Consider the following 17,959-nt stretch of genomic DNA (forward strand, 5'->3'; position numbering starts at 1 on the left):
TCAAAGAAGTCGTTGTCTCAGTCTATATAAATACAGGAAGAACCAAATAACGACGGTAACTCGGCAACCGAATTGCTTTTATAAATGGTGGCCATAATTTAGTGTCTAGGTGAAAGTAGACACTACATTTCTGAGTGCATTTGTTGGCTGGACTCGCCTTATATATTATCGAGGAACGTCTGGCAAATAGCTGACATTAAAAGAATATAGCTGAGATGAGGAGTGAAGTGGTGATGTGTTAACAGTGAAAATATACAATCGACGAGACAATCACCGCCAATTAAGGAAGAAACTGGCTGGAAATATTCAAAATAAGACACTATCGGGAAACAACCATGAAAACAAATACTTACGCAACACGAGAAAAAGAGGCAAATAACATCATTGCAATCAAAATCGGTCTAAAACAAGCTAAAGTACAATGTGCAAGAACAGATGGTGACAAAGTCCGCTTTCTTACCTTCATCATCATCATCTTCATCGTCGTCGTCGGAGAGTCCGCTCGATTCCTGCACTACAATTGCACGTCGCGCTGTTGCAATCTGCCATTCGTTGGCGTACAAATCCTCCTCGGGTTGGCATAGTGGCGGGTATTCGGGAACAAAACTGGATGCTGTCGTTTTGTTCGCCTTGTCTTCTCCGTCTCCCTTCTTTCGCTGCTGTTCTCCACAGCCTGTTTTGACGGGAGATGATGGCGACGAGGATGCTTTGCTAACGATGCCTCCTTCATCATCATCCTCCGACGAAGAATCAATGTGCGGAATAGAATCAAAGATGCTGCTGACTAGGGTGGGCGTAGGACTCGCAGACTCGCCCCCACCCAGCCCCCTTGAATCGTCCTGGTTAGAGGAAGAGGTAGTAGACCTAGCTGCTGCCAGGCAACTGTGGCAAACATCGCCCAGAGCGTGGCCACCTTCACATTCCCTTTTCGGCGTGGCCGCCCGTGACCCACTCCCCCCACCGCCACCCTCACTCTGGAGGGCCAGACACTCGGTGGAATTGTTCTCCTGGTGGTATTTAAGAGTCTCCTCGGACACTGACCTCGCTATTCCGTTGCTTATCTTACTATCGTTATCACAAGCTTCACTTACAATGCTAGGATTCAATATGACACTTCGGACGTCCTCCTCGCTCGATTCCAGACTTCTCCTCGAGGGAATAGAGTAGAGAGATTCCCTCGAGGACCAGGCACTCGATTTGACATTGCTGATGATTTTGGCACACACTGGCATAGGGTTCTCCCAACGAGGGCTGGCGGTGGGACTAGTGTCGCTCTCGAAGGGGAGCTTCCCTCTAGAGGAGACTCCGCTCTTCCGTCGCCTGGGCTTCGTGTCCCTCGGACCGCCACAACCACACATTTCCCGAGTCGACGATTCAATCTCTTGGGCCAGGGATGACCTCCGTTGTCTCAGGAAGGTTTTGTAGTTGCAGTTTCCCAACTGCGGGGCATTTGGGGTGGACACCGACCGCAACAGCAGCTTATGGACGGCTGGTATCGAGGATCCTCCCATCAAGGCAGCGCTCGATCCACTGATCGTGTCCCTCCTCCGATGGCCCATGACCTTCGACCTCAGGTAGCGATACTCTTGCTCCTTCCATTCAATGGTCTGGCAAGCACCAAAGGCCTCCTTCACGTCATCCAGATTCCCGTTGCCCTCGGTCGACGACAGCTCTCCGTCTTCGTCTTCGTCGGGAGCAATGGGGGCACTGGCAAGGGCATCCTTGCTATCGAAGGTTTTCCTGCGGCATTTGCGATCTTCCAGAACCTCCCTGATTTTCTTCAGGATTAAGGTCAGATCAGCAGGATCCTGACGGGGGGAACTCTGGGCACTTTCAAACATGGTTACTGATATTTTTTCCTCTTCATTGATGTACAAAGCGTTACTTTTTCCTTTCGCATCAACAAATAGTTTATCGTTAACGAATACTTAAGGAATGTGTGTTGTAGAAACTACTGAGATGAGTCACGAGGGTGTCATTATGCGACACTCGTTGTGATTTTGATGGGCGGGGCGATGGTGATTCCCTCTCTCTCACATTCTAGGACCCATATCTGTAAAAGGAAATGGAAAAGATTAGGTTACAGTTTATTAGCAATGATTATACTGCGCTTTCATACACATCTGATAACATTAAATATACGGAAATATTAAAAAATATGAACATTTTCAATATCATACACACCACTAATTTGTAAAGCATAAATAACGCAACTTGTAAGTACATATATACAGGTATATATATATATATATATATATATATATATATATATATATATATATATATATATATATATATATATATATATATATATATATAGCTGACTAAACCGGCGCTGCCTGGAAAACTCTGAATGACATTCGAAAATTATCTCACTCTTCCTCTCTTTCCTCCCTTCTAACAACTCTCTCTCTCTCTCTCTCTCTCTCTCTCTCTCTCCTCTCTCTCTCTCTCTCCAAACACACCCATTCACTATCACAGAATTCAACAACCTTAGGCCGTGTATTAACGATCAAGTTTACCTGTCATTTCTTCTGTCAGTTCATCGAAACTGCCGTTAAAACTTACACATACACAACAGTTTGTGGGCAAAGACAGTCCACTCGCTCACCGGGACTGATGAACTGATGGTATTATTACCTAAATAATTTCTGACTGACTGACAGGTAATTGCACATGTGGACAGGTTAGCATCAATTTCGTGACAGCTTGCAGCTGTATTTTATCTGAGAAGTATCTCAGACTCTCTGATCAGAATATGAATAAATTATGTATAGACGTTATTCATTTCACTGTTGGACCCTTCAACACTATTTGTAGGCCAACATTAGTCCAAACCATACAATAAAAATTTAAAACAATATTCCCATGTGATACAGACAATTTGGTATAGGCCTAGGCCAACGATGTCTTTTTATGATATGTTGCTATAATGACAGTAAACTTCACTGTCCAATTTATAAAAGGTGAACCAACCCCTTAGTTCTAATTTAAACTCATCCATTAATATTGTATGAGAGTAGGCGTCTTTTTTAATAAGAAATATTTAGTCTAAACTCTGTTATGCCTTTTTACTTCATCCCTGTTATCAAGTGAATTGCTGCAACAGTTAACCTTCCTCCACCTCATCATGTTAAAAAAAAAAGTGGCAAAACACTTTCCTATACGGCTAACTTCAACTCGTGATACATATTCTTCATATTGGTTTCAAGGACGTTCCTAACATAACATTATAAATTATTAATTCTTTATCTTTACAATGACATCAAATTCCTTAACATAGAATTACGTATAAAGTTACGCGGATCATTAGAAAAAATTACCGCTAAGTACGTCCGATTGGCATCTATAAACTTAGTCAATTCATACCTTTGGTAATAACCTAATCATGAATCAAACAAAATCTTTCCCTTTTTAGAGGATTATTAGACAAATCGGTTATTTATTGTTTTGAATAAATACGTGTTGATAGAAGATAGAAATGAATATATATCATTCTACTATGTAACCATAAACAATAATTTTATTTTCATAAAAGACGGGAATATATACTATCCCTTCCTGTGTATGATTACACCAGCAAAAGGTAGGAAATTGACGTGTTGTGTAAGCTGCGAGCACTTCGACGTTCCTCGAAGTGCATTAGTTGCCATTTCTTAATTTAATCCCTCCATACACGTAAATTCTGCAAGTGCCTTTCGGAAAAGATTTCCAAATGTAATGGTCTACATTTCTGTGAAGTTTTAATCTACAATTTTCAGTCATTATCCTCCAAGTAATCAATACCAAGCAAAGTGAAAAGAAACTGATTTTCCGTATGCAGTGAAGTGCTTTGCCAATTCGCACGATAATTAATTCCAACTCAACCGCTGGAGTGTCCAAGGTGATATTTCGATTATTCCAGACCTCATTTAAAACAGCTTTATAACGAAATACGTCATTATAACGAAATACGACACCGTAACGTCGCGAAGCAGTCGCTATAGCTATTTCCGAAGGTAAAAACGAAGAAGAAACCAACGAATTAATGAGGAAATTCGCATTTATCGGGCCACCATACGTCTGAGGGTTTGCAGTGGGAGGAGTTTAATGACGTCACCAACAGAAAAGTTGGAGCTTTCCACCCAAGCTACTGGTGACTCCCATAACGTTACTGAAGAAAAGATGGAATGAAAACGAAAATTTCGTTTGTTTTGTCTGTGTTTGTAAGTCTGTCACTGGGTAGGAGTTTTATTTTGAGTTATAAACCTTTCTGGGGTTTCATAGAGCCCATGTGCAAAATTCTGTCTGGGTCTGTCAAGCGGCTTGGATTTCTATAGTGGACAAACAAATAAACAGACATTCACTTTTACATATATAGATATTTGCACACACACACACAACATAAAAATATATATGTATATATATAGTGTGTGTGTATACACATATATATACACATGCATATATATATATAGTAATACAATTTTTAAAAATTTAGGTTAAATAAATACTATCTGGGCCCTATAAGCAACAACCTTTCCCCCCACTACACTCAAAACAAGCATAGGCTTAAGCTGCACCCATACATGCTATAACTCACGAAAATCCATTACAATTCAGAGTAAATAAATACCACCCAAGTACCTAAGGCAAACCCTCCAAACATCAACTTTCCTTAAACAAGGGATTCCTTAAGATTCCATCAAGGTCATTGGAATTCAAGCGTCCAACTTCATCTCGGCAGGAGATCGAAGCAGAAATATACATCAATCACCACACACGTCAACTCCCCATCAGTCACCCATACTAAGGTCTTCCCCATCCCATAAACCACACGTCAAAAGGCCAGAGAGAGAGAGAGAGAGAGAGAGAGAGAGAGAGAGAGAGAGAGAGAGAGAGAGACCCATTGCGACGCTTTCCATGCGAGAAAATGAAATCGTTCCTTTTCATTCTCAATTTTCCCTTTCAAGCAGTTACAAGCTGGCGTATGTGGATCCAACACCTGTCGGAGTAATCCAGCTTTGATAACCGCAAGAAATGTCGATGATGCAACGAACCACAAACCAGGCATCGAATCAAGCAAGAATCACAGGGCAAGTGACAAAAGCACAGACTATCAGAGATTTTTCATGTGGATGAAACTTCATTCTGAATGTTAGAGATAAAGAATAGAATAGAATACAAAATACAATTTAGGCTAAAGACCAAGCAAGCGCTGGGATCTATGAGGTCATTCAGCTGTGAAAGGGATATTGAATTTAAAAGGTCTGAAAGGTAGAACAAGAGGAATATGTCGCAGTTGCACTATGAAACGATTGTTAGGAGCGGGAAGTAAGATAGAAGAAAGAGAATATGAACGGAGGCACAGTAAAAGTTATGTAGGCTATGCCTACAGTGCACTGCGTGAGGTGCACTGACGGCGCAACCCCCTTAAGGGGAATGTTGGAAATTTAACTTATCGGTGAGTGAATCACCAAATTCAAGACTAACTACGAGAACGCAAAATATTTATTCATCTCAGAGTGAACTCCAGGAGTGATTGCTTTTCAAGAGTCAGGGGGAAACATGGCTTTCAGATTTAGATTAAGTAAGCTATAATAATAATAATAATAATAATAATAATAATAATAATAATAATAATAATAATAATAATAATAATAATAATAATAAGAAGAAGAAGAAGAAGAAGAAGAAGAAGAAGAAGAAAGAAGAAGAGGAAGAAGAAGAAGAAGAGAAAATAGACGGACGACTAACGCCATCATTATAAATCTAAGCATAAAAAATCAAATTGAATTAGCTACGCTTTCTACCACACTTTCACACTTTTCCCATTCTGATTTTTTCTCGACCCCTTATAAAATATCTAAAAAAAGAAGCTGCTGCCAATGTGAAACCTAATATCATTATACTTCATTTATACTATACTATCATACCATTTCATTGCTAAAACATTTTAAATCTTAAGTCCTTTTAATTATCTATAATCCCCTTAAATCCATAAAGGCTTACTTGAACGAAGCCTCGATTTGGTTGGGCACTAATGCAATCTTTGTGCGTTCACAAAGTCCCATACGTTTTTTATCTCTCTCTCTCTCTCTCTCTCTCTCTCTCTCTCTCTCTCTCTCTCTCTCTCTGTCAAAAAAAAAAAATACGTCTCAACTCATCGTCTACAGGATAGTGATACATTCAGGATTTTTTTTTTAATTATTCCCGTCCTCCAGCAAAGGATCTGAGAAAAAAAGAAAAAGAAAACACCATTACAAACGTATAAAATTTACGATAGATAACATGTAACACCGACACAGACAAAAACAGCTCCAGAACAACAAACATCAACCAGCATCAAGCCACAAGCCCCTTGAAGAAACAAGAAAATCGCAAAAAACATTTAATGGGTGCATTCACAACCACAGATCCGCTCGGCACCTGTATCTCTACAGACAAACCTCTACAGACAAACGTACCGGAAATCACGACGCAGGGGCGCCATTATACCTGGGCATCACGGGGTAATGTTATCTGAACCTCACGGAGGAAGGTAACGGGGCATCTCACCGCATTTCCCCTCCCTTCTTTCCTTTTGCACAACGCAGCTAAATCATCGCTCCCGTCCTCATTATCCGGCTGATTTCGCATTGCATAAGACGCCCCAGTGTGAAGCTGTCAAGGCTACATCTAAGAGCCCTAACGTGCATTTACAAGGTTTATGAACACTCTCCAACCTGCTTTCACAAGGTTTCTTTTGATACTTGGGGATCTGGCTGAAATATCACAGAGCACGCGTTCAGCATTTTCGGTTTAGAGGAGCTAAAGAAACAGGTGCTACACGTAATGCACTAAGACAAAATTCAAAGATAAAACACAGACTTGACAAATAGATACCAATCGTAAGACTCCATCACATAATTATTCCATTCTTTTCAAACTACAAAGGGTGGGGCTCAGGGGTGTTGAGGTTTGTATCTTAAGAAGTCAAGTAAATATGTATAATTAATATTTCCAATCAAATAATTTTCAAGAAAAGAATGACGAAAAGCTATTCAATTCTAAAGAGAAAAATCTTTTAATCACCTAAACATGAAAAAAATAAAAAAAAAACCAGCAAGGTAAAAGAGATAGTAAAAGCTAATTATTGTGTAAGAATAATTAATTCCGACATGACAAAATGAGACTGTAGATCCGTTTTGCTCTTATTCTTTAGCCGAACAAATCACGACTGACAGAATATCTTGGTGACAGATAGGCTTACTAAAGTCCAATATTACGGAACCAAAAAGGGCAGAAATAATTGGACAGAGAAAACTCAAAGTCAGAACAGTAATACGAGTGAAAATCAATGGGTTTAACGAAGCAAGAATTCTAGCACTAGGAGAAGATAAAATGATAAAACTGGAATAACAAGCGAATGAATAATTTAGAATTTTATGGTGCCGAACGGACCGTAATAACGCAAAGCGAAGTTGAAACATTCACATTTTTACGGTTAGAAACTGAATCCTATAATCTTGAACATGACTGACCAAGGCTGAAGCACTTAACCCTCTCGAACAAAACAATAACAAAGCAACATAAATATTTTATAATCACAACCGCATACAATAAAAAGGACGCGTTGTGTTGACACATCCTGTGTTGAATGTAAAAAAGCAATAAATAAATAAACCGTGGAGAAGTTATTATCACTACTTGATGAGGAACATGGTCATTACAAAAGTTCATGAACTATAATGGCATGCTGGTATTTTCAGCTAAAATTACGCATCATTAGATCCCATAAACAAATCAACATTACCTGTCGTCAAGCACGGTTGTTTGCACGTAACTTGAAATATTGGGCATCGCATGCATTAAAATTGTAGACTCGTTTGCGACGCAAACTTCGGAAAAACGATAAAAACTAACCATAAATAATTTGAAAATTACGATTTACACCTATCAATTTCTATGCATATGAAAACCTAACATCAAATTCAGAACACAAAACAAAGGGAAAGCGTCTGTAAAGAATGACCTTGAATGACCCTCGGGAGTGGGAATATGTCACGCAATGCGGCTCCTAAAACTGTGCTTTAAATACGACGAGAATTTATAACTGTTTATTGATTGATATAGAACATGACACTGCGCCATCAGAATCTTGGGCATTGTCATGAATCCAAAAGTGACCTTGGGTCACATCACGCGACCTTCCACTTTTCCACGGAAACCATCGATCGCTGACGTTGTTAATAAAAAAAAAGCAATGGCAAAAATATCGCGAAATGTGTGTCCATGTATTCTTTGTATAAAAATGAACATGTGTGTGTGTGTGTGTGAGTGTGTAAAGAACTCCAGGTTTAGACTTGCCATCGTCCAGTCCCAGGGACAGCCTACCTCTCAGGACTTGCCGTCCTGACCCTCTTTTATGTTACCGTCATTTGTCATGTTATCGATTTACTACAAATAATATCATAAACGGTAATGTTTCCTGTAACGTCGGGGGAAGCACTGCATTTATCAAAATCCTTTTAAACATTTTTAAAAACTATTTTCGCCGGTGTTCTTTCTTTCGTTAATAATAATTAGAGAGAACTCAAATAACTTATTGTTTATATCATTTATAATTTTTCATAATATCATAAGCACGGAAATAAAGAATTAAAACAATACTTGGTTGCCTCGATTTTAATAAACATAGATAACGAAATTATTATTATTATTATTATTATTATTATTATTATTATTATTATTATTATTATTATTATTATTATTATTATTATCATTATCATCTCCACGTTAACAAAAAGGCAACCAAAAAAAATTTAAAAAACGAAATTATTACTATTATTATTATCATCATGTTAACAAAAAGGCAACCTTAATTAACGAAATTATTATTATTATTACTATTATTATTATTATTATTATTATTATTATTATTATTATTATTATTATTATTATTATTATTATCATCGTCTCCACGTTAACAAAAAGGCAACTAAAAATTTTTCATAAACGAAATTATTATTATTATTATTATTATTATTATTATTATTATTATTATTATTATTATTATTATTATTATTATTATTATCCTCTCCACGTTAACAAAAAGGCTACCAACAAGAGTATATCCAAACTACATCAGACAAGACAGCGACAAATTCCGACATCCCTCGAGCCACTAATAAAAAAAAAAAAAAACTCCACGGGAGTAAGAGTTCCTTGTAAGGAATGTGGGCAATGGACATAACATCACAGGTATGTCTTCCTCTACCTGATCTGAATATAAGGACCCTTCTATTCTTCCTCCTTTTCCCCTTCACTATACGACACAGCTTCCGACAAACACTTTCATCTCTGTTGGAGAAGGGAAGACATATGTGCATATATATATATATATATATATATATATATATATATATATATATATATATGTATGTATATATATATACATATATATATATATATATATATATATATATATGTTTATATATATATATATATGGGTATATATATTTATATATATATGTATATATATATTTATATATAATACATATATACATATGTATATATATAAATATATATATATATATATATATATATATATATATATATATATATATATATATATATATATATATATATATATATATAATATATATATATATATATATATATATAAGGAATATAACCAGAATAAATGGATAAAACATTACACTTTCCTCCTGAAAGGGTCGAACTACACACGAAAGATGAAAATGAAAAACAATTAAAAAGATCCCAAAAAATAAAACAGCAAACAACAATCGTATCAGATACCACATACAAACTAAGAAAGCGTAAGCAATACAAATAATTATACACAAAAGAAAAACAAAATAAAAACAATTGTTCAAAACGAAATAAAAAACTATCTAACAGCGAGATGTTGCAGCTCATTCCCAAAATAATTGCAACTTGGATCATTAAGAGAATGGCTTGTTCTGAAGAAAAGGTTAAAGCCACTTGGCTTAGTGGGTAAAAGGCGTGGCAGAAAACTGCAAAAAAAGCTCTAGTATTGTGTCATGATGACTCCCAAAGAATCTTAATTGATTCAGCGACGGTGGGTTACAAAACTAAAGTGCATGCCTTCAAGGGCGCTCTCCTAACTCTCGGAGGATATTACAATGGATATGTTATTATTATTATTATTATTATTATTATTATTATTATTATTATTATTAGTAACCTCTCAGAATATCATGGGCACTATGGATATAAGTGCATACAAATGTAGATATTATTACACATATATATGTGTATATTTATGTAAAAACCACATATATATACAGTATATGTATATATATTATATATATATATATATATATATATATATATATATATGTATATATATATATATATATATATATATATATATATATATATACATATCTTCCCCTCAACTGAAACGAAGAATAAGATCCACAAGTTAAATCATATGCTGAGAGTTTTCTAGAGACAGATCAGCTCTTGCAATCAGTCAGATTGATGAGTAGAGTTTAGCAGGCCCTCTTGAGCTCTCCTTATATAGTAGATTTTAATATTTCCCGACATCAAATTTGTTGGGTATTTTAATATAATTACTGATTATTGAAAAACTGAACAATATTCTCTGGATGAAATGAATATGATGAACCAGCTTTCAGTGAGTAAAATGGTCATATGTAATAGAGTATAAAAACAAAAGAAGGACTGGAAAAAAGGTAAATAGTATGTCTACATAAAAGGATCCTTAACAAAAAGTCAACTGATGAAACCAGGATGAAGCTAACTTACAAAACCTAACTTTAAAACTTGATTCAAAAATAACTCAATGCGTGACTACTCATCTTATTTTAACAAGACTCAAGGATAACCTCTTCTAGAACAGTTAAAATATCTGACATCTCTTTTCTGACTTCGTTCGTAAACAATGTCTCTCGAAGGACAGTTGGTATAAAAGTAAATGAAATCAGAATTAGCATCAACAGCTTCGAGGCAAAGCTATGTGCATCTCTCCTGCATCTGTCCTTTCTTTAGTGTGACGTATTCGATAAAACAAATCAGTCAATCAAACGACTGTCTTGCGACAGCGTAAACAGCAATTATCCTCTCAGAGATACATTGGCCTTAAAAGCCTTTAAGTAGACCGAAGATACAATCGGCATTGAATTACTCGGCCGATTCTTTTACTTAGATTTTATCGATGACAAGTAATGGAATCTTTTAACCCACTTCTTCCATCTCTTGCAAAATCTTCGCCTGCGACCAGAAATCAATAGGATTTTCGGAGTCAAGGGTTGGTTGACTTGGGTAGGTAATGGTTCACGTTACATGGAGGGCATAAAAGAAGATATGTGTGTGTGTGTGTGTGTGTGTATATATATATACTGTATATATATATGTATATATATATATATATATATATATATATATATATATATATAAACAAACAAACTCACACACACACATATATATATGTATACACACACATATATATATATCTATACTGTATATCAAACACCACAGGGGAGAGATGAAATAAAACACAGTTGTAGATCCTGACCGGTGTCTGCTTTATTACTAAAAAAGCCATCTTCAGAGGACTGATACAAAGCGGCAAAAATCATAATATAAATGCTAGCAGGACAGTTAATACGAATGATGAATTTCTACCACTTTGTATCAGTACTCTGAAGATGACTTAGTTAGCAATAAAGATTCATTTTTCTGTGGTGTTTGATATATATATATATATATATATATATATATATATATATATATATATATATATATATATATATATATATATACTGTATATATATATACACATACATATACATACATAATATACGTACATATAAATTTATAAATTCACCGCCATATCAATCACTCCGCCTGCATATATGCTATCATCAAAACCTCCAATAATACAAGCTTTTTCGTACATTAAACCTAATGATCTTTCCTGTCTTCCAATCATCACAAAATTTTTTCCATTTCCCTTCGCTTTCCATCGCCTACTGTAAAATGCAGTATTATAATATCGGTAATATCACTCATCTATTCCTTTAACAAAAAGCAAATCCATGTTAAATCTGTGTTACTGATGGATTCTAAAGCCTGGACGTTTAATTAGATATTGTCATTCTTGTTTTAGTTCACTTTTTGTTGTTATTCGTTTATCAAAGAGTTGTTTATTCATATATTTGCGCATTTCTTAGAATTTGTTAATTCCCAATTATCTTACCCGATATGCTTATAAAATCTGCGAGGGCATGCTCAGTAATGTCATGATTTTTTCTTTTGTCTGTACCAAGACATAATAATAATAATAATAATAATAATAATAATAATAATAATAATAATAATAATAATAATAATAATAATAATAATAATAATAATAATTTATAAAATCTCAAAATCAAGACACAAAGATGGTGAAAAAATCCAGTGATATAAGTTTTCATAAATTTGTGGATTTTTCGCCTGTAATAATAATAATAATAATAATAATAATAATAATAATAATAATAATAATAATAATAATAATAATAATAATAATAATAATAATAATACCTATTATTGTACCCAAATTCCTTCACGTGAAGGTCTCCAATGTCTTCATTCACTTTACCTTACTAAATGGTGATTCGAAATTCACGCAAAATGAATCAACACTCTTTGCAATTATATCCATTATTATATAGAGTCCTCTACCGTCAATCTGTTTCTAATGATCAAATTTCGTTCGAAGCTACGGTTCCTCTGTTGAGTTGTAATATGAAACATGAGATCGTCGACACGTTCAATTTTTGCCATATACCGGTTCTGTTGCCCTCTGGTGCCAATTTCTTTGTGGAGAACGGGTAAATAAACGCCATTTGCATGAACCACGAGAAAAAAATCTACCGTCAAAACAAATACGGACACTTCATATCTCTGGAGGCAATTTTTTTATTTCTTACTAGAAGACCAACGAGAAGGGCAATTTACCGACCTTCTATGGGCCAAGGCTCAAGGAAAGGTGGCCTAAGGAGAGGAAAACTTGAATATGCATATACTAAACCTCTACGAATCGGAGCACCGTATCTCATAAAAAGTAGACAAAAAAAAAAAAAAAAATGGGGGCAACGGAACTTCAGTGACAATTCTACAGCTTGTAGTATTTAACAATAAACAGTCACTGGACCCAATAGAACAACTATTGAGAGAAACGACAAGTGGTGAACAGTGGTAGCCTGTCAGGCACTGTGTCTGCGGAGGACATACGCTCTAATCTAAAAGAAAAAAAAAAAAAAAAATATATATATATATATATATATATATATATATATATATATATATATATATATATATATATATATATATATATTCTCTGACATCACTTACATTCTCTCAATGAACTCATACTCACAAGAGTCTCCACGTGTCCTTTGAATATATATTCTTCTTTTATCACCTTTTTCACTGAAAAAAACGAACAATTGTTCTGGTATTCGTTATGCAGCCACTTTGCCTTCCTTTTATTGTTATTCATCATATACGTTCAACAAACATGATCCGCATTCTACTGTGATGAAATAACTCTTTCATATTATCATAAAAAGGTTTTATAAAGGACCTAACTATTTTTTTATTTCACATGCAAATACATATATATATATATATATATATATATATATATATATATATATATATATATATATATATATATATATATATATATATATATATATATATATATATAGTGTGTGTGTGTAATTGTGTTATGAAGACTGACAGAAGTCACTTTCTAAATTCCATGACTAAAGGTTACTCTACAGGGAGGGGAGAAGGCGGGAGAGAAAAGCAACTGCTATGACAAAAGCAAGACCCATAAAGAGTAATACAGATGGAAAACATTAACTATTACTGATGAGGGTCATATCTCGTCAACGCACTGAAATGGTACGCTTTTCTCAGTAGTGTCTGTCCTCTGTGGCCAAGATGCATAGAGATGTTGTTCCAGTGTCATTTGCTAAGAATGAGAGATGATGTTCAGTGATATCAGACACGCAGGCGGGAATATAGCAACCTAAGAAGATGATAATGCAAAAGAAAATAGTCGGCCGTAGAACTGAGACATATCCTTAAATACACATTATATAATTTCTCTATCCATCTATCTTTCTATCTATCTATCTATCTATCTATCTATATATATATATATATATATATATATATATATATATATATATATATATATATATATATATACACACATATATGTTTATAATCACTTTAAGTATATATATATATATATATATATATATATATATATATATATATATATATATTATGTATATATATATATATATTATGTATATATATATATATATGTATATATATATATATATATATATATATATATATATATATTTGTCAATTTAGTGAACAGCGCTAAGAGATACCATTAATCCTCAAAAGGGTGAATGTAAAATACATGGCACAAGGTAATGAAACAAACACAAGATAAATGAAAGACCAAGCACAAAGAGAAGTTATCTTCCTTGAAGATAATTTACAGTAAGACAAAAGGGCCACCTCTAACATTATACCCTTAAAAAAGGAAATAAAAAAAAAATAAAAGCCAACCGTCAAAAACGTCAAGACACAGGATTTGCTGGAAGCAATGATTACAAAACTGCTAGTTTGAGCAGCCTGAGGGGATGACATTTTTGGATGCGAGATTATTTTTCCAGGGGAACCGATACTGGAAGAACAGTTAAGAATGTTCAAGAGACTGAACCCCTGGAGAATATGCAAAGGAAAAAAAAATAAACAAGGTCTTCAGGCTTGAAATATTGCGAGGTATGATCCAGAATAATAACTAGTATCATATGTGCATTTAGGCTTTAGCCATTCTAATCAATTTTGTTCTAAACACGGAGACCTGACATGCAATAACCATTGGCGCCTTGTTTGAAAAAAAGAATCCCTTTTATCGGTTCTACGTCTAAACTTGGGTGATTCTATTGTTAGAATCATGAAATAGGAAATAAGAAGTTGAATTCTCATGTGAAAAAACAAATTCTTTACTGTTTGTACGTCTAAACTTGGGCCAATCTATTCAGTTTTGTCTAGAAGACAAAAATAGCCATGGAATGAAACAAACATTGCATCCTTGTGCGAAAAAAGAATCCATTAAACAGCTTTTGGGTTTAAAATTTGCTCAATCTGTTCAATCTTGCCCTCAAGACAAATAAAGCTAGGAAATGACGCATTCACTATTTATTTGGATGTAAGAACCCTTTTTTCAAGAGATAAAGCGTTCATAAAATGAAACAAAGTTACACATCATAAACAAATATATCAGTAAATGCTTTTACCGTTTGCGCGTATAAACTCACACCAGTGTACTCAATCCTTTCAACAACCATTTGAAACCGCCATAAGCAATGACACAAACATTGCATCCTTACGCAATGCAAAAACCATTAAAGTCGGCCAGTCAACCCACTGAACGCGGCAATCAAGCAATGAGAACATTTCATAGTCAACACTTATGTCCAAAAACGAAGCGTGGCAGCCACCTATGCGACATGCGACCCTTCGTGAGGAGAAGGGCTTAAGATCACTCAAGAGGGCAATGAAGGCAGCAGCATCGTGGTTGGTCAATTAACCCTCTGAAGGACATGAAGAAATTGAAGGACAGACGCAATAAACAGCGTCTGGCCTTCATGAATCATGATTTGAGTTTTAGTGACACAGTTTAAAAGAGACACGCAGGTCTTCATTAAGAATTTGGGAAACCAAAATGGTATCAAGTAAATAGCAAGCATTATTGTTCAGAAATGAAAATTGAGATTCATGAAAAGGATCTCCTACATTAATCTAATTAATCTCATATAAGAATTATTATATTTACATGTTACTTGTAAAAGTCAGAAATTCGTGTTTATATATATATATATATATATATATATATATATATATATATATATATATATATATATATATATATATATATATATATATATATATATATATATATGTGCAATGACAGCAATGCCCTCTTTACTTCTCGATTTCTAACATTTTCGACAAGCGTATCCCAAGTGTGAAGAAACCAGGAAGTTATATACCCATCTGATAACAAAGTGACTATAAGATTCGAAATATAATATATATATATATATATATATATATATATATATATATATATATATATATATATATATATATATATTATTGTAATCTAATGACAAAACACTTATTACACAACATTATTTCATATTACTGATAACTCGCCCTACTACCATTTCCCACATACTGCAAAACCGACCCAACCCCAGTCCGTGTAACACCGTATACGGGGTCGTAAATACTGACGAAATCCCAGTGGGCTCGCAATTAAAATTGCGACCACGGGGTCAAGAGAAAAGGGATTCGTGCCAAGTACTCGATCCGAAGGCCCATAAAATTTCGGGACACAGATGAGGAAGCCCTTTCTCAAGATGAATCAATTTCGCGTTTAAGGGGGACCGATGAAAATCAACTGATGCTTATATATCCTTCACTAATGGCTGAAAGATTTTGGTATTCATGATAGAAACCAGTAACTTACATTGGTATTATTAGCTTAAAATTGATAAATATTCTTTGAAAATTCGTATTTAAAAGTTATTCACGGTATATTCTTCAATTCTAATGAATAGATTTTAGCATCGATGACCAATGACGCTATTAGATTAATTTACTATTGAAATAAACCGATCATTCATGGCTCGTCAAGATCATGCTACCGGCGACCAAGTTCTCAGAATGTGTGCGCTGTAAACATTTATTACCCACTGCCAAATATATGAATTAAGACGTACACAATCAACTGAAGTTCTCAGGGAAGCAAAGCATAGTTTTCCTTTTGAACCGGAGCAACTGAAGAGTATTAAACCGTATATATATATATATATATATATATATATATATATATATATATATATATATATATATATATATATATATATATACTAATAATATATATATATATATATATATATATATATATATGTGTGTGTGTGTGTGTGTGTGTGTGTGTGTATATATATTATATATGTATGTATACTGTATCTTTCAAAAAATTAAAAAGGAGAAGAAAATTTGACAACTCTACTCCCCTCAGCGGTGCTAAAAGGTTCGTTGTTTTGCTCATTCGCTAAATTAAGGACCTCACAAAGACAAATCTTGCATATTAAAGAACATAATCTGCAATTTAACATCGCTTCAAGTTGACCCATACTCGTCAAAGGGATCCCGTTGCAAGAGATCATGAAAGCCACGAGAGAAACTTTTAAAAATTTCAGAAATGTTCATTATGTGTTTCTTTATTGTCATCGGAGAGACCTTTACAAAGTCTATGCTTTTAATTCTGTGCTGGAGAAGTGAATACTGGCTCTCGTTGGTACATTTTTCTACTGAAAGTCTGATTTGATCGTCATAACGAGCGGTCTCCGGACCCAGTTGTGGAGGAAGCGACTACTAATCAAGCGACCTACTTTAACTGGTGCCCCTGTATCACTAGCAGAGAAACCTAATAATAATAAAAAAAGAAAGAAAATTAAAAAGCTGTCGATGATTTGTCATAAGGTCTTCGATCATTATCAAGTGAAATTATACCAATTCTCTCCTTCTTTCCTATAATATTCTCATACTGTTCTCCCAAGTCATTTACTATCAGGCATTGAGATCATTAACCTAAAATTCAATTCCGGTATTTATCCAAAAATAGCTCTTAAAGTTATGGCAGGCAAAGTCCTCTTTCCTGCACGGTCACATCCTGGATTAAATTAACAGGTGCTTCGTCTTCCCTTGAAAATAAAAGGAAAAAGTAGAAAAGGAAATGCTTTTCACTTGTACGAAAATTTCAGTAACCTCCTCGATATCTTGAAGGAATCTGAGGGGGGGGGGGTGATTTTCAAATCAGCATATGACTGTCTCA

General features: G+C 34.5%; 1 protein-coding gene across 1 annotated transcript in view; it reads right to left on the bottom strand.

Moving 5' to 3' along the window:
• Positions 1-17,959, bottom strand: part of LOC136843677 (uncharacterized) — a 304,410-nt gene that overhangs the window by 154,214 nt on the left and 132,237 nt on the right. Inside the window, exon 2 of the mRNA XM_067112239.1 lies at positions 461-2,053. Coding sequence (XP_066968340.1) covers positions 461-1,841 — 1,381 coding nt within the window. The 5' untranslated portion in view covers positions 1,842-2,053. The remainder of the gene's footprint in view (positions 1-460; positions 2,054-17,959) is intronic.

The sequence above is a fragment of the Macrobrachium rosenbergii genome, chromosome 12 (genome assembly GCF_040412425.1).
Source record: "Macrobrachium rosenbergii isolate ZJJX-2024 chromosome 12, ASM4041242v1, whole genome shotgun sequence".
In the NCBI taxonomy this organism is placed as follows: Eukaryota; Metazoa; Arthropoda; class Malacostraca; order Decapoda; family Palaemonidae; genus Macrobrachium; species Macrobrachium rosenbergii.